Consider the following 25,552-nt stretch of genomic DNA (forward strand, 5'->3'; position numbering starts at 1 on the left):
GACCCAGTGGGATAGCAAATCCACTTTAAAACTTTGTACTATCAACGATTGCAGGGTCCGCTATTGAACTCGTAAGGATGGCAAATGGACTATTTGGATGTCGCACCGGTATGGATGGCCAAGTCCATTTGGTTGTTTCCCACCGATCATTGTCCACTTCACTCGTCCGGAATGGCACCAAACGACGGAGGATCCTCGTCGCATAAAGGATTCGTTTATCACAAGATTCACGTTTTAAAAACACCATTTTTGTCACACGTATATAAATTATCGTCGAGTGTCGGAGCAGACGATCAACTCCATGTCTCCATTCGATGATGAAAACATTTTCAAGTGAAGCGCAGGTTTTGGGCACACGGCGAAGCGACATTCTTTGGAAATCAACTCCCAGGCACGGAAACATCGGGTGAGTTTCGATTGTGCGTCTGACGTCACCGCGTCTTCGGGCGACGTCACCGCGTCTTCGAGCACACGTCACCGCGTCCTCGAGCTCACGTCACCGCGTCCTCGAGCCCACGTTTCGCAGTCAAGGCCACGCCTACAAGATGAGGTGACGTCGGTGGGCGGTTCATTGCGTCACGAGGCTCCATCTTGGTGGCGTTTGAAGGTTACACGTGCTGCCGGGTCACGCCGCTGCATTTTGCGCACAAGCCGCGTCCATTTCGTGTCTGCATTTCTGTTCGGCTGTCCCTGTCCGCGCGGGACTCTCAGCTCACCATCTCGGTGTGTTTGTGTAGCTGTCATTTTGTATTTACTTCCTTTCCTTTAATACATCTCGATTTCACTGTTTATCCTTCGTATTATAGTTTCTGCACTCCTCCTCCTCCTCCTCCTCCTCCACCTCCTCCCTTTTATTCCGTCCCGCTCCATCGGTCCATCGCTGCCCACGACCCGCCGCCTCCCAGCCCGGATTACGCAATGGTGAGCAAAACGGACGCTGGTGCCGAGGTGTGCCAGGCAACCGGAGCTGTGGGACTCGTCAATGGTTGCGGTGAGTTTTGTTGGTGTTTGTTTTTATCCTCCATGGTGTGCGAGGTCGAACCGTTACTTTCCATCGTGACTTTCCAATCCGCTAAAGCCGGCTGTCCAATCGTCTCGCGCTCTCCTCGTCAAGTCGTTCTGTAACCACGGCACCTCCACTTCCTGCCACGCCCAACATCTGACAGACCACCGATGGTCAGTCCAGTCACATGATCCGTGCACTCAGGGTGCTGACAGGCGCGTTTCACCCCACGCTCAACACTCGCTTGGATGACCCTGGTTTCGTTGCTTTCCCTCGTACCCCTTTAACACCACGTGGAACGGTTCTGCACACCACGTGGAACGGTTCTGCACACCACGTGGAACGGTTCTGCACACCACGTGGAACGGTTCTGCACACCACGTGGAACGGTTCTACACACCACATGGAACGGTTCTGCACACCACATGGAACGGTTCTACACACCACGTGCCACGGTTCTGCACACCACGTGGAACGGTTCTGCACGTCGCGTGGAACGGTTCTGCACACCACATGGAACGGTTCTGCACACCACGTGGAACGGTTCTGCACACCACGTGGAACGGTTCTGCACACCACGTGGAACGGTTCTGCACACCACGTTCCACGGTTCTGCACACCACGTTCCACGGTTCTGCACACCACGTTCCACGGTTCTGCACACCACGTTCCACGGTTCTGCACGTCGCGTGGAACGGTTCTGCACGTCGCGTGGAACGGTTCTGCACACCACATGGAACGGTTCTACACACCACGTGGAACGGTTCTGCACGTCGCGTGGAACGGTTCTACACACCACGTGGAACGGTTCTGCACGCCACGTGCCATGGTTCTGCACACCACGTGCCATGGTTCTGCACACCACGTGGAATGGTTCTGCACACCATGTGCCACGGTTCTGCACGTCGCGTGGAACGGTTCTACACACCACATACAACGGTTCTGCACGCCGCGTGGAATGGTTCTGCACACCACGTGGAATGGTTCTGCACACCACGTGGGACGGTTCTACACACCACCTGTCACGGTTCTTCACTCCATCCTCCAGCACGGAGTTCTAGTCACTTCGTGCTTGATGACCAAATTTGTACACTACAGAGGGATCCACTGATTGTTCAGGCTGGAGTCTCCGCAACGCTTTGAGGATAACGACACAAAACCAAAGCAAACTTGCCTTCAGCCATGCATTAGAAATGGTAGAGTCGCTGTCCGAGAATCGTAACAAAGCTGTCAATATTAGGGTATGCTCACAGTTCCGTGTGTGCATGTGCTTTGTGATCTGCACACACTGGAGCGGGTAAGGGGCTGGTACTTGTGACAATGTGGAATTGGCCAAGTGGTTGAACAACCACAGTTTGGTTACAATATAACAACAAGCATCGTATTCAACCGCGCGTGTCGAACTTTACCCTCGATGGGTGGTGGTCCATCTTGATGTACCTTTTTAAAATGGGTGACGGGTCATTTCAGATCGAAGTGAAACTTTTTATTCTGTGCTGATTTGCTGCTCTTCTCTGTTCGGTTGAACCTGTTCGACCCAAGCCGGGACCTTCTCCATTCACTTGCCGAGAAAAGTCACCTTGGCTCGAATGGGCATTCCGCCCCTTGCCGCCTCCACCCACTCCCCTCACTCCCAGCCCACGTCAATGGGGCGTGTTGTGGTCCTGATGGATCATGTTTCTGCTTTTCTTGTTTTGCTTCACCTTTACACGTTTGGCACTGCTGAGAGACTGTAATCTTATTTATGGTCGTCCCTTGATGCCAGCTCTTCGTCAGGGCTTGGGCAGTGCATGTTGCCCGTGTCATTAGTGTAACGTGTTCCAAGTCGGAACCTGTCGCCGGTACTTTTCCAAACTGCAGAGTAGTTTGTTGGTTCCATGTAAGGTGTTGTGTGTTGGAGGATCTTTTGCCTGATGGCATTGCCTTGTAACACCATACAGTATACTGTTTGGCCAAATTGATTTATTTCCTCCACCACCGAAGGTGGAGGAGGTTATGTTTTCACTCCTCTCTGTTTGTTACTTGCAAAATCGAAGGGATTTTTCAAGTATGTTGGTCCAGTCGATTTTGTTATTCTGTTTGTCTGTCTTTCAATTGCTGACAGGTCACAATGCCAAACCGATCGTCATGAAACTTCACCAAGTTGTAGAGGTAGTCTCAACTGAGAAGCCTATTGATTTTGAGGTCAAAGGTCAACTCGAGGTCAAACTTCTAAAATCATCAATTTCAATTTTTAAAAGAATCAATTTTCAGCTGATTGACCTGAGTTTTGATGAAGATTGTCAATTTTAATCTGAATGAAATGGACAATTTGATGTATCCATGGCAACTTTTGGCGAGGAGGTGGACTTTGCCAGTATGTATCGTGCTCTGTGTGACGTCTTTTTCTTGTTTGTTGTTTGTCTGTGTGTGTACAGGATATCTCAAAAAGTTGTGGACAGATCTGGATTAAATTTTGTGGACAGGTTTGGTATGTGACAAAGACTACTGATTAGATTTTTGTGAACATCCAAATCCGGATCCAAGTACTAGAATTTTTAAAGTCATTCTTCACCATTGAGAGATTGTGCCAAAAACGATATAATATACCATGATATCTCAAAAATGTATTGGGCCAGACATGTTCTCGTCGATCAGGTATTATGTGACAGAGATATGCGCTCTACCGAGGGCCCTTGTAGTTTTCTCTTTGATTGTCCGAAGGTGATGCTTACTCTTCTGTCTTTTGCTGTGACAAATATATATATGGCGCCCCCTCTATTTGTCAGATTACCCTCTTGACATTGGTTTGCTCCCTTGTGGCTTTTTCGGTGAAGGGGCTGAGCAGCTGAGAGGAAGAGAAAACGCGCAGATTTACACTGGCAGTCAGTCCTCATTAATCCACTAATGCGGTTGAGGTTGAGTACAGTGAGCCCCCACGAGTGTGGAGAGAGTCCAACTTCTGAAATCGGCAGCCATGGGAAGGTTTTTGGTTATTGTCGTCGTCTTGTCGGGACGGACGTTTATCGATTGTTTGGCTTTTTGAATCTGATTTATCTCCAGATTGAAGAATCTGTTCTTGCGTATGGCAGCTTGCCTGCCAGGTAGCTATCATTTCTTGGAAGCGTGGCTGTGCCCCTCTGCCAGCACACTGATACTCATTTCACCGACATCGCACGGATGACAGGCTGAGTTGACCCCACCTGCTGTTAATTCAGCAGCCAACGGGGCTCAAATTCGCGACCCTAGGATCCTTAGCTCGCTGCCCTATAGCCGCTAAGCCAACACCAGGCTTGATTGAAGTGTAAACGAATATTAGCCCCAAAAACGCATCAATTTCCACCTTGCCTCTCCGTAACCTCAAATGTCATGGACACCTTGCACAGTGACATCATAAATTCCTCTGGCTGCAAAACTGTGAGCGAAAACTCAATGTAGTTCTTTGAACGAGCTGAGCCCGTGAGCCTTTACCACTCAGTCCGTTTGCTTCTTGATGCACAGATTAAAAACGGAGCCTGTCGTCTCTTCTCTCCATCTCTCCATTTCCTTTGTGTCCTTCCTCTGTTCATGCTCCTGTTGTCCACCTCCAAGCATTACAATGACGTTTTGGGTTTTCTGCAGGTAAACATTGTTTACCTCTCCACCACCCACTGTGGTTAGTGTGATTCTCTAAGGTAACTTTAGCTCCTCGACCTTATGTTGACTGGCGAGATGGCCTAGAAGTACGCACACTCTCCTCCAAGCTGTCTAGCCTGGGTTTGAATCCTGACCCAGCTGTAAATTGTCATCCCAGTGTTTCACATGCAGGGTGAGTCGTCAATGTGTGTGCGCCTTCCCTCGGACGGACGTTAAACTGGACGTCGCATCTGTCGACGACATTTGGTGGACGTTAAAGATCCTACGGTGTCCTTTGCAAAGATGAGGTGAGCTGTTGCCGGTACCATAAACAAATTCCTAACCAGCAAAGGGCATTGCATCAGCCACACAGCTGTGCCGTCGGCCTATAGCGCTACTTGTAGCCCTGTGCTGCACATGGAAGAAGAAGAAGAAGAAGAAGAAGAAGAAAAGCCGCTAACCTTGCGTGAAGTTGAATGTGGATTTGTTTATCACAAAGTTTCAATCCGTGGCTGTATTGTGCAGAACAGTCTTGCATGACTGCAAGAACCATCTCATTATCGTTCTCCCCTTCCTAGTTCGCCTTGTTAGCCCGTTCAGCTGCGGTCAGACCACCTGTAAGTGTGGTGACTCGTGTCATGGCAAGTTGTAATGAAAGTGGATGAGTTGGTGGAGGTGTAAGTATGGTTTGATGTCAATGTTCTGTAACTGACCACCACTTTTTTCTTGCTGTGACAATGTTTTGCTTTATTTGTTTACTTTTTTAAAGCTTTTGCTAAGTGTGAGATAATTGAATGAGAAATGCAAGTTTTTTTCAGTTTAATCGCACAGTAAATGGTCAGGACATGATTGTATCGGAGGTAAAACTGGTTGGTTAACTTTTTTTTATTATTATTATTTTTGCCCTTTTATAGCCGTAAACGTTGGTGTATTGTTCACAGCCATTTAACTAATTTAATGGGCATGGATGTGTCTGCTCCCTTCAGATCGTAGAAGTGAAGCAAAGTGGAGTCGAGCTTATTTAGTAATTTGTTGGGAGACCACTGCGGAATACTGAGACAGCATGATGGCTCACCTTGATCGTGCTGGCCTATGAGCGTTCTGTCCCAGATTTCTCTGATGAAATTTAATCTGATGTAATAAGTTGGTGCCCTGATGCCGTGTCGCAAGCTGGCTGTCTTGTCTGCATTTTGGTTTTGGATTGGAGGATATGAGGTGCCACGAGGAGGAGTGATGTAAGGGACACGTCGGCCATTTTGGAGTTAATGCCATATAGCACTATTTTAACCCTTACCCTATCATCCGAGCCTATCGTCATCATCATATCATGAAAAAAATGTCGCTTACATCACTCGTCCTCGCGGGGCCTCATATGCTCGAAGCTTCCTTCTTGTGTGTCGGTGGCTGGTGCTGGATGAAGGTATGTTTTAAAGATGATTTTTACCCTCTTAACCAACATTAGTTTGAGACTCTTATCCACATAAATCCACCATCCATCCATTTGTATGCGGGGCCTGGTTGCAGGTTACATCATTGTTTGGGAGTGCAGCTCTGCCGTTGATGCTGTGCCCTTCTGAGGGCAGGAATTTGCTCAAGGTGCCCGTGATGACTCACCTCCTTTTCCTCACAATACAGTACACCATGAGATTATTAACATCCATCAAAAATCGACGATAGTTCTGCGGTGTCCTATCTTCACCTCCTGTCCGACACAAGGTGTGCTTTTTGATGCAACATCCGGCATGTGAAGCAACATTCCGATAGTTTGTTGTCAGGTCGACAGTCAAATCCAAACTATACGGAGTGCGCGACCTCTGCACCACTCTGTCGAATGCATGAGTCGGCAATGAGGTTGAAAGCTCATCAATATGTGCGATGTACTTAGACCTTTGTTCATTTTACCTGTTCATAAACTCCTGCGGAACATTTTGAGACCAAATTGTTCCAGATGGAAAGCAAGATTGTATGCTTGCTGACTGCTGAGTCATGCAAACTATGCATTTAATTGGTAACATAGTGGAATGTTTGTGGCTGACTTGGAAACAGGCAGTTTTAGTTCATGGGTTACTGATTGGTTTTTTTTTCTTTGTTGGGGCATTAGCTTTCTGGTCACCTCACTCCTGGAGTGATGATGCTAAATTGTGAGGAAGCAACATATATTATGGTGGTTGGGCTGACAGATCACCTTGGAAGTAGCACACTTGCTTTTTCAGCTGACCAGTCTGGTTTTGATTCCTGACCCGGACCATGAACTATCGGATTGTTGCTTCACGAGCAGAACATTGCATCAATGAGTGCACTGTCCATTAGATGGAATGTGAAGCGGGGGACCTGTCTGCCAGCATTGGTTGCTTCTGGTGAACTTCAAAGAGCCCACAGTGGTTTAATTTCGCCAAGAGTCGGTGATTGTCACTTGCCTCTGGCGTAATTCCTGCTCCCACCTACTGCTGGGAGAGTAACTGCAAACCACCCAGTGTAGTCCTTAACAAGAGACTGCTTTCGCAGCCCAAAACCATCCCTTGGACAGACCACGGAAGACCTTGTTGGGGATGGCGTATGTTGCCTGATTTATTTTGGAGGTCGGATAATTTTTCAATGAACCGTCTGGATTGACGTACTTCTTTTTTGATGGTAAGCTTTTAAAAACGTACTGTATGCTCTTGTGATGAAGAACTCTTTAGATTTGCTTTTCTCATGTCAGAGTGGTTGTAAATGCTATCGGCTGGCAAGAGTACAGTCCTTTACAGGTCAACAGGCAATGATTTAGGAATGCAGTAACATGAGTGACAATGAAGTTGTATGATTGTTTAACATAGATCGCTGTCCTCGGTCAGCCATACTGAACTTGATGGGAGTTTGAATTCACTGATTGTGCAATGGGAGCGGTTTGGGCCAACGCTTTGCATGCGCCATGCCATTAACAACATTGATTCAGTTGTTCGCTGATTTTGAACGAATGGATGAACTTGTGCACATCTTCAACATGAGACTGCAAATGCATGTGAATTTGTCGTAGGAGCTTTAATTTGTTTTCCATGTGGAGCAAATATACCTTTCTCAAGATTGTTTATTTTTAGCTTTCCATCGAAGTCGCAAGGAAGCGTTTTGATCGACAATTTACAAATCGCACGCATTGTTGTAATGTTCTGGTGTGTGTGTGTGTGTGTCTGTGTGTGTGTGTGTGTGTGTGTGTGTGTGTGTGTGTGTGTGTGTGTGTGTGTGTGTGTGTGTGTGTGTGTGTGTGTGTGTGTGTGTGTGTGTGTGTGTGTGTGTGTGTGTGTGTGTGTGTGTGTGTCTGTGTGTCGGTCGTTATCTACATATGTGGGTTTCAGAAGGTCCTTCAGGTATCCACCTCCGTTTCAGCGAGGGGTCATGATTCATGGACCAACCTGTGAAGTTGTGTTCTCAATTTTTTTGTTCCGAGGTTCTTTTCAGGATCGTCACTGGGCCCCGGACAGCTTTCAACTGTAGTTTGTTTGTGGTCATGTTCCCAGAGATGGTTTGTCGGTTCTTCTTTATTATTCCTGTTGTGCCCCATTGATCACTGGTACAATTTCAGCATTCTTCAACTTCCAGGATCTTTTGTCTTCAATTTGCAGAGCTTGATATTTGGTCATTTTCTTATTTTCTGTGTGTTTAGGCCAAAATCGCAGAGTATCAACACCTCGATAAACAATGCCTTATTTTCTTTTTTGTACCTAAGTTCCATATCCGGTCGCAATGCTTTGTTTTCTATGTTCACGCTCACGGATCATCAGGTCGTATGTGAACGTTACTTCTTTGTTCTCAATCATCACCTTTGGTTCATGTTTCCATGAGTTTTCTGGGACTGGGATATTGAAGTTTTTGCAGAATTGTCAGTGGATGACTCTACATGCCCTGTTGTGCCTCTTTGTGTACACTTGTTCTGACATGAGTTTTTTATTTTTTTTCCATCCCTCTCGGAGGTGGCTCGTGCTTTCTGCTTCTACCTTGTAGAACCTACACCTGTCTGATCGACTCAGTCCTGCCATTTTCTTAAAGCCATTCGTGTAGTATCCCTGGTCTTGGGCATTAATAATTATTCGTTCCCTATCCCAGCTGAGCTGACCACTTCTTAGCCTTTCTAATGAGCCTTCTTTATCTTTGCTCAACCTGTCCAACTTTTGTTGTTTGTTTTTTTTTCCATCTTCCTGCTCTAACGGTCTCCTAATTGTTGGTGATGTATTGCTTCATATTTTTATTTTGTCTTTTTTGCAATCGTTGGGTCTGTTTTTTTCGGTTTCATGTGTAGCACCTATTCACAACTGTTTCAGGAAATTATTTGCAATGTGGGTTAGGGATAACTTTTCTGGTTTGCTGTCTTCGTGTTTGCATACATATTAGATTTGGTAGTCTGTTGAACTTTTCATGCACTCGGCCAATCCAACAGTTGTCACTTTGTGCACTCGTTTGAGCTCCATCAGGCCGCTACCTCCTCCTCGTCTCGGCAGGTACATTCTCGGGATGCATTGATTTTAGTGGATCGTGAGGTCTTGTTTTGATATCTAGCTTATTGATTTCCACTTGTGGCTCGTTTATTTTTCTGCAGCTGTATTGAAATACTGATGTTGTGAGTTGGTTTACGGCTTTCATTTTGTTTCTTGGGGAGAGGTGTTTTCAGGACCATCCTCGCTCTGTGTCGTTATTCTTCGGTAATTGTTTTGTGCATTTGTTTGTGACATATTTGGTAGATCTCTTTTACTCCAAGGTATTTATTTGTTTGATACTTCCTTGTCAAGCTCCTGCATTGTTGTTCTTCGACCGTTTTTTTTTTTTTTAATCCCCCCCCCCCTCCATGTTTTCTATTTTTGTTGGTTTACCTTGTACGAACATGCATTTGGCACATTCATCGACGCCAAATTCCATTTGGATGTCATCAGCGTACCATTGCACCAATTTCAGTTGTTCTGCCATTTTTTTGTTAAGTGTGGTTTTCAATCATCCATGTACAGTAGATGTCACCTTTCCAGCCTCTGGATGTTTTCACCAGATGTTAGGGTGTACGATCCATGTCCTTGCTCATTACTGAGGTTGCTCAGTGGGACCAGGGCGAGTTAAAACAGGATTGGGGGAGGGGGGGTATGTCACCTTGGAAGATCCCTTGTAATCACATGTTCACCCCTGGTATTTTGATATTTTCTTCCAAATGCTGTAATATCAATATGGTATTCCAGTATCCCATTCCTTTCTCGATCAGTTTGATTATTTGAGGGTTGATGTTTTATACTTGCATCAATTTTATCATCCACGAATGTGGAACGCTTTCAAAAGCTACTTTTTTTTGTAGTCTATTCATACTGTGGACAATTTGGTTCTCGTATTACAATTTTCAGTCTGGCCTTATTCAGTAGTATGTGGTCTATTGTTCTGTAACATCCTCTTGCATCCCTTCTGCTCTGCCTCTAGACCTCCTTGTGTTAGGTAGTGGTACATCATCTTACTATAATTCGCCGTCTGTCCGTCTGTCTGTTCCCAAGTACAGCAAAAACGGCTGAACCGATCACAACCATTTTTTGGGTGTGTAATCATGGGACCCCTTGGAGTAAAATAGGCATAGATATAATAACATGACCCCTTTGATGGCTCCCGTAGGGAGCGGGTGCCTCTAGTTTATATAATAATTCCCAGTAAAAGTTTGTATGGTGTTGGTTGACGTGTTATTGGTCTATAGTTGTGAGGTAGTTGGGTTTCTTTGATTTTAGGGTGAGGAAGGTGTTGCCTTATGTGAGCCATTCGTCCATTACCTTTTCCTCTTGGATAAGTTTGAATGCTCGAATCAAACGTAGTGTTTGTGAAGAGCATATAGTTGCTTTAACCAGGAATTTGGAATTCCATCTGGGTCAGGGCTTTTAAAGTTTGTCCATTTTTGTTTGCTGTTTCCCCTCCCCCCCCCTTCCTTCGTCAAATATTTCAAGGCATCTAATTTTATTTTGGTGTTGATTTTTCTTTTCCAAGTTTCGGATTTAATCCACCTCCTTGTTGTGTTCTTTTGGATCTTCTTAAATACGTTTCCAGAAATTTACAAGTTTGTCTTTCTTGGGGGAGAGGGGGGGGACTTTGATGCATTTTGCTTTCCCGATTTTGCGGTTCAATCTTTTCGAGTTGGTCATTATTTTCAAATGTTGTTTTGTTTTCTCCCGATGTCGACTTCATCGAATATCAAATCTATATATATATATATATTGCCGGCCGGGGTGAGAAGACCACGAGGGGGGGAGGGGACCAAGAGAAGCTACCTCAGGTTCCCACCAGACTCCCTGGCATCGCAGGCTGTCGCACACGGATAATTCCGTGACATGGTGGGTCGCTAACCGATCGTGAACACCAATAACTCCACCAAGTGATGGGGTCCTCCGTCTAGTTTATCCAGTTACCCAAATAATTATCATGTGATCTAATTACCTTGGGACACGCCCTCGGTATGCCTTGTCTGAACCGGATCAGATGCAGCTGAGCGACACTGCCAAGGACGTACCGGCAAAAAGGAATGGATCGTCTGGAATAAAGTCCCAGCTCGGCTAGGATACAGACCATGCTGGATCAATGAAATAAAAGACAAAAACGAGCTGGGAACATTTCTACAAAGGATTTATGACAGGCGGGCGAGGAAAGATATGTGACACAGTGAATGTAGTTTATTGTTGTGTGTAAGTAGAGATCGAAAGAAAAGTGTGGTGCGACAATAAAATAAGCAACTTACGAAAGCAGACCGAGCAGAGTTATCCTGATATACCTTCTGCAATCTTAACTTAAGCGAGGACAGGCACCATGACATGTATATGTACATATATATATGTATATGTACATATATATATATATATATATATATATATATATATATATATATATATATATATATACACACACACACACACACACACACACACCCCCCGATGAAGAAGAGTTAATGAGAAGAAAAAGGAGAGGAGATGAGGCTGAAGGTCTGGCAATACCTTGCACGATTGACAGACCGCACCACCAGTGCGTTTTGGGGGGATGCTCCGCTGGGCGATACTTCCCTGACAGCTGGCACGTCGTCTCCTGTTTCGAGGCACTTCATACAGCTAAGCGTCGATCCAGAGAATGGGGTGCGACCATCAGGTGTGGAGGAGGGACTTTGGGTGGAGTCGGCGACAAGGAGGAAAATCTCCTTTTCGAATGGTCACCAATTTAGTGATAGGTTTCTTGGATAGAGAACATCTTCCACCAGGAAAGCTCGTATTGTCTTGTCTTCATTTTCCAACACACCAAATCTCTAAAAAGAGGCCCTGGCAGAGGAGGGGAAAGGGGTGGCCCTGTTAAAGGAGGGGAAAGGGAGGCCCTGTCAGAGCTGACCGTTTTTACTGTGTCACTGGCTGCCTCATATCATTTAAAAACATGTATCGACTTTTTCACAAAGTGCCAACAACTCCTCCATCGTGAAGGAATGCCAAAAAAGCAGGGAGGGAGGGGGAAGAGGATGGGGTTTCATGTGACGTCCATTTTCTCGGTGTTGAAAGGGGCGAGAATGCTGTGACAAAACGGTTGGGAACGTGATCACGCTAATGCCTCCGAGGAAATGTCCGATTTGAGGGGATAAAAGGAGAGCATCATGCCGACAGCACTTTGCTGCCCTTGTTTAAGGTGTGGTTTCCTTGCAGAAGATGGGCTTTAGATGGCGAATGGGATGCTTTTAAGATGTTCAACATGGGATTGGTTCACATTGCGAATGAGGTTTGGGATTCCAGTCTTGTGTCCTCGCCACGATTAAAAAAAGAAACATTTCCACCTCTCAATTCCTACTGACTCATTGTTGCTTTTTTCTGCTTCATTTGTGGTCTTTGATTATCGATTTATGTTTGTCCTTCAACCTATTGTTTATTTACAGTGATTCACATGCTTTATTTTTTTTTTAAAAAACAGTCATGGCTGCTTGACTCTTAGCTAGTATATTCATGTGGTCGGTTACTGTCTCTCAGTTATGCAATTTCGACAAATTTGTCTGCTGTTATAAAAATGTTAGCATGTGCCATCGTGCATCCTCACTCTCTTCATCTCCCCTTTCTCTTTTTACCCTTTATTTCCTTAAAGCTGATAACCACTCAAGCATGCCAGCAGCAAAGGAAGGAGTACCACTGCAGAAAAATGGGACTGCCACCAACCAAGATACAACTACGAGCCATGTTAATGGTGACAGTTTAAAGGGAGAAAATGGGCTTATCAATGGGATAGCAGCTATTGGAGATTCTCAGGAACATGTTGGGTCTATGGATGCTGCAGCAGACGAACAAGAGGTGGTTGTTATCCAAGAGACAGGATTTACTGTGAAGATCCATGCACCTGGGGTCGAACCTTTTGATCTCCAGGTAAGGGATCATGGTTTATTAGCAACTTATTTGGATTTTGAGTTGACTTTCGATATTGTGTTGAATGTTGAATGCCATCAGCACCATCTCTTCTGAATAACGGACGCACACAGTTTATTGTCAGGAGCTTTTGTGACCACACTGAACCGTTCCTCCTTTATCTGGTACCAGGTTTCATCCCAAGAGATGGTTCAGGAAATTCACCAGGTGCTGATGGACCGAGAAGACACTTGTCATCGCACATGCTTCAGCTTACAGTTGGATGGAAACGTGCTGGACAACTTCGCTGAGTTAAAGTCCATCACTGGTCTATGTGAGGGTGTTGTTATCAAGGTGGTTGAAGGTAAGTCTTCTTCGTTTGTCACCTTCCTGTTATTGAATCGCTTTACTTTTTTTTTTATGTCTTTGCCGACGTCCATCTGTGATAGGTTTTCGTGACCGCGGTAACTGAAGAATGGCTGAAGGGATCTAAATCAAGTTTTGTCCAAGTATGTATAATGATGCAAAGATGAACTGATTAGATTTTGGCATCAAGAGGTCAGATGTCATGTCAAGTAAAAATGTGATACTTGAGAGCAGTTGAAGGGATTTAAATCAAACTTGGTACAAGTATTATCATAATGTAATAATGTGGGAGGAGGCATATCGGTTGACATCGCGATGTCGAAAAGTGCTGTTTCTAACAAAAAATAATTTTTTCAAAATGTAGGCTCATGGAAGATGAAGGTTAGAGAGAATGAAAGATCAACTGAAAGTGGGACATTGTGGCCCCAGTTTGACACAAGCAAGGAAATTAACAAACAGGAAAAGAAATAAAGACAGAGGATTGAAGGAAATAGTGCCTTGTGAATAAAAGGGTGCAGTAATGAACAGTTTATAGAGGTAGATAATATCTGGAGTGTGGATGGAGGATCACGTGAGATCGTGGGCCACTTGATAGAAGCCCTGGAGGGAAGAGCAGCTGAATTGACTCTGGGAGGCAGTTTTGACAAATGGGAGAAAAGAGGAACACATGATTGGAGCTGTGCTGTAAGTTTGGATTTTGGAAATTTATTCAGGAGGTTACTGAAATAACACGTGGCTTATGGAGGGCTCGAGGGCAAAAAAAGCTCTACCAGAGGGGCAGTAAATGGCAGTGTCATCACCAACTGATTTGTATGCAATGTTGTTTGGGAAAAAAAAAATCATTGTGCTGTAAATTTTAATTTTGTTGGCTCAGTTAATGTCTTTTTCAATGAAATTGCACATTGACCAAGATTACCGTAAGATGAGAGGACTGTCACCAATGATGTGAATGTTTGCAGGACATTCTACTCTCATGCATAGAAATTTTTTTTTTTTTTGACCATCTTCAATTTATTTTAATAATGCACTTAAGAGTAAACAAAGGCAATAAACGAATTTCATTCACTTTGTTTATCGGCCTGTTGTTTAGGTACCTTGTATCCCCATCCTTCAAAAGGTCGATCAACCCCATCCTCCAATTTTTGCATCCCTCCCATACCAGTCGAACATTTGTAAACTCTCTCAAATACATTTTTGTTTTACCACATGACAAATTTTGGAGTCTGTGATGGTAAAGTGACCTTTTCAAAATGCTCCAAAATTACTTGAAATATGAACTTGTCTCATTTGAACAAGTCTTTTTCTCACCCACAGAGCCATACACCGTACGTGAGGCACGGATCCATGTGAGGCACGTTCGTGACCTCCTCAAAAGTCTTGACCCATCTGATGCTTACAATGGTGTTGACTGCAGTTCACTGGTTTTCCTCCATGTCATCACAGAGGGGGACATCACTGGTTTGTTCCTTCCTCTTCCCATTTTCCTTTTTCTCCTTTTTCCATATTTTTTCTCTCTGTGTCTCTCTATGACTTGGCGGTAGACTTAGACCATATTTTGATTTTGATATTTTTCAGGACTGGTTGCATTGTGAAAAGGAAGCAGATGTTTGCTTAATCAATGTCTGACGTAATGTTTTCCATCTGTTGTTTATTTCATTCAACTTTTCTTAGCATTAACACGAGGTGCACTATGCTGCGGTGATGCAAATTTCAGCGCCCTCACCAACTTAGTCTCAATACTGGTCTCTAAACCACTACCTTTCAAAAGGGCTGAGAAGTCTCACATTTTTGAGCACTTTTGCAGTACACACCTGACCTCATAAGTCCTAAAATATAAGTAATTCTCCGAAGTAAATCTTGCCACAATCTCCTACGAAGCTGATTATAATCAAGTAATGTAAGGAATATGTCAGCAATACTATTCACATACTTGCACATTATTGACAAAAAGGTAAGCATTGTTGTGAGAAATTTCTAAGTTTGCTTCCTTTACAGAGCAGAATGCATGTTGTACACACAGTAACATCATGTATATGTATGTACTGTATGCACACACACACAGACACACACACACACACACACACACACACACACACACACACACACACACACACACACACACACACACACACACACACTGATGTGAAAAAAAAAGATGGGATCACAATGTGAAAATTTTTTAGGAGGTGGAGGGGGGGGTGGGGGTTAAAAAATGAAAAATGAGGTTGAGTATTTTCCAAAGCCTCTTGCCTCATTTTTCAGATCCTGGTCTTTACAGCTGTGGAAGAACTCTGGGAAGGGTTTGAAACAGCAAAGGGTTTACCTTGGGTAGCCTTTCATGGTTGCTTTATGCAGCTTCTTCGGGTAGAAGAGCATGGGAGGAGTCTATTTATATAATCCTAGCCACCTGAGTCTAATTGATTAGGTGAGAGCTAATTGGTTATTCCCTCCATTCACAGGTGAGAGATGTGGCTGGGTCTTCATATATAAATATATATATATATATATATATATATATATATATATATATATATATATATATATATATATATATATATATATATATATATATATATATATATATATATATATATATATATATATATATATATATATATAGTATCCCTGCATCGTAAGAGGCGACTAGGATTGCGTCAGGAAGGGCATCCGGCGTAAAACATGTGCCAAATCACTATGCGGATCATACAGATGATCCGCTGTGGCGACCCCGAACGGGAGCAGCCGAAAGAAGAAGAAAGATATATATATATATATATATATATATATATATATATATATATATATATATATATATATATATATATATATATATATATATATATATATATATATATATATATATGTCGTTGAACATTTGCAACATTTGTTTTTGACTTCATTACTCATTTGAAACCCTTTTCTTTGGAGGGGAAAAAAACATTTTTGCAAAGTTGAAATGAGATTATGCAAGTTAATACAATAATTGTCTTGCTAAAGAACAGCTCTCGAAACAACAATTCTTCATACCTCACTAGAATGTAAGACTCATCGCTTCGCTGATGGGAACACCAATCTCGGTGTATTTGGTAAGAAAAAAAATGGTCGTTAAAAGGAAAAAATAAAATTAGGTGGTGTATCGACCTAATTATACACTCAGGGAGTGAGGAGGGGGAGAGTGTTTGTGGGATATTCATTACAGCCTTTTTACATGCTGAATTCCAAATAATATACAACAACACATGAAGAGGAAAATCAATATTTAAAAAAATTCTTACCCCCCCCCTTTTCTTCCTCCTTTTGATCAAACTGTCTGGGGTATGTATTGGACACGGGCCATGCCAGGAAACAAAATCTCCTCATGCGTGTATGTGCACCATGTTATATGCTGCGTGCATACGTGCATGCTGTACTGCCAGATGGACGGATGGACGCAGGCACGGCAAGACCAAGCTCTTTTTATATATCAGATGGAATATTGCTATTGCTGATACTCAGGGGTCTACACACCATCGTGGTGGAACGTACATCTGCACATAGTCGTGGCTGAATGCCGTCGTGTCTGAACGGATTCATTGACAACTTTTTCCTCCCAGCGAAGCGTCGGTCGTCTGTGACCTTTGGTCAGAGCGTGTACTATGGGAGCTTTTGGTCCATCGAGGCTTTTGACCCTGTGCTTTTGTCATGGTTTCTGGGTACCATGGAGTAAAGGAGGGGGAAAGAGAGGTGGCGTGAGGAACAAGGCAAGAGACGCCATTTTATCAGCCTTTCCTCGTCGCTTACTTTTCTTGCCTTGTCACGTTCTGAGGATCATTTGGTTCTGCATCTCATAGATCTATGCAAAGGGAATTCATGTGCAGCGCTGGGTGGCTGCTCTTACAAGCTCTTTCGCTTGACTCCATCTCAATTGTGATGCACCACAACCCTTTTCTTGTTTTAGTTGGTTCTGTTCTTCATTTTATCAATCCATTGTAAATCATATATGATTTTAACTGAACTGATACTATGATTTTAGAATTGTCACCTATTCAATACTCAACAGCGTATCTTCACCTATAATGATGAATGTCAATTCCCTGCTGCCTGGATTAGTCAGGCCAGCGCGGTCATGGTCAGAGTGCTGATCGGTCCCTATGGACTGGCCCTTTCTCTCTCTCTCTCTCTTGTTCTTGTTCACGAGAACTGTCTAGGCCTATACATCACAACACGTACTACGTAAACCATGCTTTGGTCGAAAGCTTCAGCCATAGCACTATATCACATTTCTGTAAAAACGATGAACAAAAACAATGGCTAAAATTCAGTCAATAGGCTGTGAAAACACTCAACGGCCACCCAATACCAATACAAGTGATTGTTTCAATGTCAGATCATTGCACAGCAACCACACAGAAACAGATATTATCGTAAGTTAATGGTGATATTTTGTCAAGCTCAAGTCACACTCTTGTCAGTGTGCATGGTGAATGCTAGGTCATTGACCAACAAATTTGATGAATTTTGTTGTATTTTTCATGACTGATTCAGATATGGTGGCCATCAGTGACACTTTATTCCAGCAGAACATCCCAGAAATGTTTACATCATACCACACTATTCTTTGCTAACGGAGAGCAGAAAAAAATGGTCATGAAGGTGGGGTTGCTCTCTGCTAAATTTAGCATGAATGCTTCTCCTGTTAACATCCCAATGCCTGAAGAACACAAGATTGTATGGGCTCAATTGTGTCCGAACAGATTTCCCAGAGTGATATCTTCCATTTCTGTTGCTTCCATCTACTCACCACCAGGCAACGTCAATGCTCATTCGTTTGTGCAATATATCATGGATGCCGTTTATGACTTCCTCTTCGGCCATCCAGGTGCTGGTATCACCCTGGGAGATGTGAATTACCTTGATCTAACCACTCCTTGCTGGCCACAACCTTAAGCAAGTTGTAGATCGGTCTATACGAAATAACATGGTATTGAATAAAATTGTGACTTATGAAAAACTCGTACTTTATCATTTAGGTCGATGCACCAATTGAGCAAAGTGATCATAAGAGGGTTATCTGGTGTTCCAAACTTGTAAAAATGAAATGAAGCGCAATGTTGTGAGCTCAATGCGCGAATCAAATATCTGTGCATTTGGTGGGTGGATAACACATTAAAATTGGATAGATGTTGTCACCAATTGTGATGTCGAAGACAAATGTGCACCGTTTTACATTGAGTTGAACTCTGCAATTAATACTTATTTCCCACCCAATATATTCCGACACCATGGATAAGAGCTGAAGTAAAAGAGCTTGTATACCAACGATAAGTAGCATTTCAGAAGATTTTCCTGCTGGAAATCCCTTCAGAACAAGGTTCCCTGAAAAATCGAGCACACTAAGGCCAAGTCACATTTGCTCTACGGCGAGGATACGGTGGCCGTACGCCCTCTGAATTAACAGAAATGTATGGCGGCCGCAGAGTTTCTGAGGTGGCCTCAGGGTGGCCCTACGCCGTATGGCTATCTTTTACAGGCCGTAGGGTCGCCGTGGAATTGTAACGCGGAGTTATAACTTTTTTTCATTTCTACGTTCACCGTAGCAATTCGACATGCCGAAACAAAAGAACTGGTTAAAAAAAAAAAAAACCCATTCGTTACCGTCCGTCTGGCCACACGTTCGCCTTGGGGCCCCTCTGCGGGCACCTTGCGTCTGCCTTGAAAATTCTATGGCCGCCGCAGGAACGCCCTAAGGTCACCGTGCGACATCAAATCAAAGACGATACAGCACCCCCACGTTTTTGGTCTCCACAATGTATAAATACGCCGTGCAGCTCTCCGAAAAATAAAAATATATGTGACTGCTACATTGTGTGACCGTGGAAATACTGCGGCCGCCCTATAATTGCTAGTGGCTGTAGATTTTGGACACCCCACGGCCGCCGTGGCAAATGTGACTTTGGCCTAAGCAAGAGTTCTGTCGTAACCACGTCCAATGTTTGAAGCGTGACAACCCAAACTCATGATTGCGTTACATTAAACTCATGACCTCCAATACACAACAGGAGTTGACCATCAATTTACGGGGCATCAACAGCAATGACTCCGTTGCTATTTCCAATATCATTAGCTCTCATTTTGTTTAATTTGCAAGCAATACATTGCCACGAGATATTAAGGGACAATATTCCAGCTTTGTCCTTGTTCACTTCACCTTGCAGTATACCTAAAGTGTTGCCAATGCCTGTTTATAAAGTTATCAAAGACTAAAGTGGGGAAGAGTTTGGGGCCCAGATTATGTTCCTCCCTGGTTAATACTTGAGTTTGCCTTCAAATTGAGCATTTCACAGTGTGATATTATAAAACGAGAACACAAGGTGTTATCAGTCCCAAGTCGATGGAAGAAATCGGTATTCTTTTCTTTACCGAAGGAAATGCCACCAGCCTTTGACAAATTGAGACCGATCTCATGAACTAATCATTTTCGCGAAGCTTGCAGAGTTATTTGTGTATCGATGCCTTATGACCGACGTCAGTCCGAACATTGACAATCAACAATTTGGGAATCGTGCATGTATGTCTTCAAACCATTTCTTGTGTAATTGCTAGATTTTCTGTATGTTGGTGCTGGCAAACCTGGTTCAATTTCTACTATTGTTTTGACCCATTTTGCCAAGGCTATTGACTCGGTGGATCATACAGTTGCTGTTCACAAACTTTATACTATGGGAGCAAGATATTCCTTGATCCAGTGGGTGTGCAGCTTCCTTACGTACGGTATAAGGGACAACTTTCTATACCTTCAACTGTTACAGGTGGTGTTCCACAAGGAATGCATTTGGGGCCACTTTTTTTTTTTTTTTTTTTTGGATGTTAGCAATGATTCCCTTCAATCATCTGACATCAGAAGATGTAAATTTGTGGATGAATTAACATTAGCAGCATCACATCGAATATATTATCCATGTACCCTCGAGTCAGTCCTTCTGCAATTTGAACGGTGGTGTACAAATTCCAAGATGCAACTAACATTGCTAAGTTTCAGGTCATGCAGGTTTGCTTCACTTGCCACCGGCTCCCTCCATCGCAGATCTGACTAAATAATGTCCATTTACAGGAAAGTCAGCAGGTTATATTGCTGTGTGTTATTAGCAATGACCTCAAGTGGGCTAATCAGGGAAACTTTATTACCTCAAAAATTTCAAGAAAGTTGTACATGCTTCGATTGTTGAAGAGGTTCCATATCCCGATAGAAGATCTGATCAAGGTGTGTGCATCTTACATCAGACCTATGTTAGAGTATTCGTGTCTAGTCTGATATTCCTCCTTGACACAACAGCAGGTAGTTATGATTAAAGTGTTGCAAAAACGAGTATTGAGGACTATCTTCCCTACTAGCTATGAATCCCGCCATCATGCCCCGAGTACCTGCCAGCTGAATGCTCCACAACAACGGTGTGACCAACTTTGTCAATAATTTGCACTTTCTTTGCAGTGGATTTCCAGATTTGTTGCCTGAAAAACAATCACTACTCGGACAACTCTCTCATAGTGATAGACTGTGAAATGAAATGTAGAACTGAATGTGACTGAAAACGTTCAATGCCTTATTATTATCAGACTGCTGAATGACATGAATGCCATTTTAGTTTGATTCATATTTTGCTTTGTTATGATCATGTTTATATGTTGTTTACGTTATGATTACCATTTTTTATTTTGTGAATAATTCTCAATTCACCCTGATAGCTGACAGCTGCAATGTTTTGACAATTAATTCATTCACATTTTTAAGAAAGTTTCAAGCATACACGAGTTATTAAAAATGTGAGTTGACTACATGCCCAAGGCCATTAAACTTTGGTTAGCTGGATAACAGTAGCCAGCAAACTGATGTGACCAAATTTGATGTATCTCGGTCGATGTAAAATGTACTCTCCATTTGGAAAAGTGTGCCAAATAATAACTGTCTGAGACCTAAGTAACCCCTGACAGATGCCTCTGAATACTCAATTGCATTGCTGCTTATATGCTGGTATGTCCATTGGTTTGTGTGTATTTTTGTAACATCTTCCTGTTGTATCAGTTACCCAGACAGCTGCTTGTCACACAAAGCCATGCACTATTAATATGAAACAAAGCAAACATCACTAACATGAGAAGGGTACATGACATCTTTATTAAATGTATTTTTAATACAGTTTCAGGGGAAATCTTGATTTGCTGTCATTGCTTTTCATTCACTTGCTAAGGCCTAAGTCACATTTGGCACGGTAGCCGTAGGGTCTGCAAAATCTATGGCCACTAGCAATTATAGGGCGGCCGCAGTATTTCCACGGTCACACAATGTAGCAGTCACATATGTTTTTATTTTTTGCGGAGCCACACAGGGTATAAAAATTGTGGAGACCGAAAACGTGGGGTTGCCGTACGGTCTTTGATTTGATGTCGCACGGTGACCTTAGGGCGTCCCTGCGGCGGCCATAGAATTTTCAAGGCAGACGCAAGGTAGCCTCAAGGTGCCAACAAGGCGACCGCAGGGGGGCCCTAAGGCGAACGTGCGGCCAGACGGATGGTAACGAGTGGGTATATATACCAGTTCTTTTTTTACTGAAATAAAAATATAACCGTTCAGAATATACCAGTATATATAACTGAATATACTATAACTATAATATATATAACTGACTATACCAGTTCGGAGTATATAGGCAAACACCGATACTCCGATCTCTCGCGGTAGCGCACGGTCGACGCAGACTGCCACGGAGGCCGTACATAGGATGCACGGCGGGTGTAGGGGAACCGTGCGTCGACCCTGCATTGCCTGCAGGTAGTCACACAGACCGCAAGGCCACCGTACGTTGAACACAGGGACGCCTTAGGACTACCCTACGGCGACCGTGGAAATAGTGCGGCCGCCGTAATTTTTTGGGGGTTGGCAAAATTCATTGTCTAAATGACAATGTGCGCTACCGCCTCGGTGTGACAAGTCGACCAACATCACAGAGATTGTAGACTAAAATGGAGCTAAAGTTAGTTTAATACTGCTCATATCGCCAACATTGGAAAATAACATTTATATATGCGCGCGTGCACACACACACACACACACACACACACACACACACACACACACACACACACACACACACACACACACACACACACACACACACACACACACACACACACACACACACGCATGGATCGGCTCACGATGCTCTCCTTAAAAACACCTCGCCTCCACTTCATTAAAAACTCCTCGCCTCCACGTCATTAAAAACACCTCACCTCCACTTCATTAAAAACACTTCACCTCCACGTCATTAAAAACACCTCACCGCCACGTCATTAAAAACACCTCGCCGCCACGTCATTAAAAACACCTCGCCGCAACGTCATTAAAAACACCTCGCCTCCACGTCATTAAAAACACCTCTCCTCCACGTCATTAAAAACACCTCGCCTCCACGTCATTAAAAACACCTCGCCGCCACTTCATTAAAAACACCTCGCCGCCACTTCATTAAAAACACCTCGCTGCCACGTCATTAAAAACCCCTCGCCGCCACGTCATTAAAAACACTTCGCCACCACGTCATTAAAAACACTTCGCCACCACGTCATTAAAAACACCTCGCCTCCACGTCATTAAAAACACCTCACCGCCACGTCATTAAAAACACTTCACCGCAACGTCATTAAAACACCTCACCTCCACGTCATTAAAAACACCTCACCGCCACGTCATTAAAAACACCTCACCTCCACTTCATTAAAACACCTCACCTCCACTTCATTAAAACACCTCACCGCCACGTCATTAAAAACACCTCACCGCAACGTCATTAAAAACACCTCGCCCCCACGTCATTAAAAACACCTCGCCCCCACGTCATTAAAAACACCTCGCCTCCACTTCATAAAAAACACCTCACCGCCACGTCATTAAAAACACCTCACCTCCACGTCATTAAAAACACCTCACCTCCACGTCATTAAAAACACCTCACCGCCACGTCATTAAAAACACCTCACCGCCACGTCATTAAAAACACCTCACCGCCACGTCATTAAAAACACTTCACCTCCACGTCATTAAAAACACCTCGCTTCCACTTCATTAAAACACCTCACCTCCACGTCATTTAAAACACCTCACCTCCACGTCATTAAAAACACCTCACCTCCACGTCATTAAAAACACTTCACCTCCACGTCATTAAAAACACTTCACCTCCACGTCATTAAAAACACCTCACCACCACGTCATTAAAAAACACCTCACCTCCACGTCATTAAAAACACCTCACCTCCACGTCATTAAAAACACTTCACCTCCACGTCATTGAAAACACTTCACCTCCACGTCATTAAAAACACCTCACCACCACGTCATTAAAAAACACCTCACCACCACGTCATTAAAAAACACCTCACCACCACGTCATTAAAAAACACCTCACCACCACGTCATTAAAACACCTCGCCTCCACGTCATTAAAAACACCTCGCCTCCACGTCATTAAAAACACTTCACCGCAACGTCATTAAAACACCTCACCTCCACGTCATTAAAAACACCTCACCGCCACGTCATTAAAAACACCTCACCGCCACGTCATTAAAAACACCTCACCTCCACTTCATTAAAACACCTCACCTCCACTTCATTAAAACACCTCACCGCCACGTCATTAAAAACACCTCACCGCCACGTCATTAAAAACACCTCGCCCCCACGTCATTAAAAACACCTCGCCTCCACGTCATTAAAAACACCTCGCCTCCACTTCATAAAAAACACCTCACCTCCACGTCATTAAAAACACCTCACCTCCACGTCATTAAAAACACCTCACCGCCACGTCATTAAAAACACCTCACCTCCACGTCATTAAAAACACCTCACCGCCACGTCATTAAAAACACCTCACCGCCACGTCATTAAAAACACCTCACCGCCACGTCATTAAAAACACTTCACCTCCACGTCATTAAAAACACCTCGCTTCCACTTCATTAAAACACCTCACCTCCACGTCATTTAAAACACCTCACCTCCACGTCATTAAAAACACCTCACCTCCACGTCATTAAAAACACCTCACCTCCACGTCATTAAAAACACCTCACCACCACGTCATTAAAAAACACCTCACCACCACGTCATTAAAAAACACCTCACCACCACGTCATTAAAAAACACCTCACCACCACGTCATTAAAAAACACCTCACCACCACGTCATTAAAAAACACCTCACCACCACGTCATTAAAAACACCTCGCCTCCACGTCATTAAAAACACCTCGCCTCCACGTCATTAAAAACACCTCGCCTCCACGTCATTAAAAACACCTCGCCTCCACGTCATTAAAAACACCTCGCCTCCACGTCATTAAAAACACCTCGCCTCCACGTCATTAAAAACACCTCGCCTCCACGTCATTAAAAACACCTCTCCTCCACGTCATTAAAAACACCTCTCCTCCACGTCATTAAAAACACCTCACCTCCACGTCATTAAAAACACCTCACCTCCACGTCATTAAAAACACCTCACCCCCACGTCATTAAAAACACCTCACCGCCACGTCATTAAAAACACCTCACCCCCACGTCATTAAAAACACCTCACCGCCACGTCATTAAAAACACCTCACCTCCACGTCATTAAAAACACCTCACCTCCACGTCATTAAAAACACCTCACCTCCACGTCATTAAAAACACCTCACCTCCACGTCATTAAAAACACCTCACCTCCACGTCATTAAAAACACCTCACCGCCACGTCATTAAAAACACCTCGCCTCCACTTCATTAAAAACACCTCACCGCCACGTCATTAAAAACACTTCACCTCCACGTCATTAAAAACACCTCGCCGCCACTTCATTAAAAACACCTCGCCTCCACGTCATTAAAAACACCTCTCCTCCACGTCATTAAAAACACCTCTCCTCCACGTCATTAAAAACACCTCGCCTCCACGTCATTAAAAACACCTCGCCTCCACGTCATTAAAAACACCTCTCCTCCACGTCATTAAAAACACCTCGCCGCAACGTCATTAAAAACACCTCGCCGCCACGTCATTAAAAACACCTCGCCGCCACGTCATTAAAAACACCTCGCCTCCACGTCATTAAAAACACCTCGCCGCCACGTCATTAAAAACACCTCGCCGCCACGTCATTTAAAACACCTCGCCGCCACTTCATTAAAAACACCTCGCCGCCACGTCATGAAAAACACCTCGCCT

The 25,552-nt window shown here is 43.8% G+C and overlaps 2 protein-coding genes across 6 annotated transcripts in view; both read left to right on the plus strand.

Annotated features, from left to right (window-relative positions):
• Window positions 1-565: 565 nt before the first annotated feature.
• The window catches only part of LOC147010740 (clustered mitochondria protein homolog), a 96,834-nt gene continuing 71,847 nt past the window's right edge, over window positions 566-25,552 (plus strand). Inside the window, exons 1-5 of one of the 5 annotated variants that reach the window (XM_085859279.1) lie at window positions 566-723; window positions 906-991; window positions 12,689-12,963; window positions 13,135-13,306; window positions 14,623-14,766. In XM_085859279.1, the coding sequence (XP_085715405.1) occupies window positions 919-991; window positions 12,689-12,963; window positions 13,135-13,306; window positions 14,623-14,766 (664 nt within the window). In that variant the 5' untranslated portion in view covers window positions 566-723; window positions 906-918. Of the gene's footprint in view, window positions 992-6,972; window positions 7,229-12,688; window positions 12,964-13,134; window positions 13,307-14,622; window positions 14,767-25,552 lie in introns of those variants that run through there. The other 4 variants (XM_085859283.1, XM_085859280.1, XM_085859282.1 and 1 more) reach the window with 4 other exon arrangements.
• Window positions 1,264-6,189, plus strand: LOC147010741 (uncharacterized). The gene is made up of 2 exons (XM_085859305.1): window positions 1,264-6,017; window positions 6,122-6,189. Exon 1 carries the CDS (start codon window positions 1,517-1,519, stop codon window positions 2,144-2,146), a length of 630 nt encoding a protein of 209 aa, XP_085715431.1. The 5' UTR covers window positions 1,264-1,516; the 3' UTR covers window positions 2,147-6,017; window positions 6,122-6,189.

Source organism: Eptatretus burgeri, chromosome 16 (genome assembly GCF_056783735.1).
Source record: "Eptatretus burgeri isolate ZD-2024b chromosome 16, Ebu_testis_v1, whole genome shotgun sequence".
In the NCBI taxonomy this organism is placed as follows: Eukaryota; Metazoa; Chordata; class Myxini; order Myxiniformes; family Myxinidae; genus Eptatretus; species Eptatretus burgeri.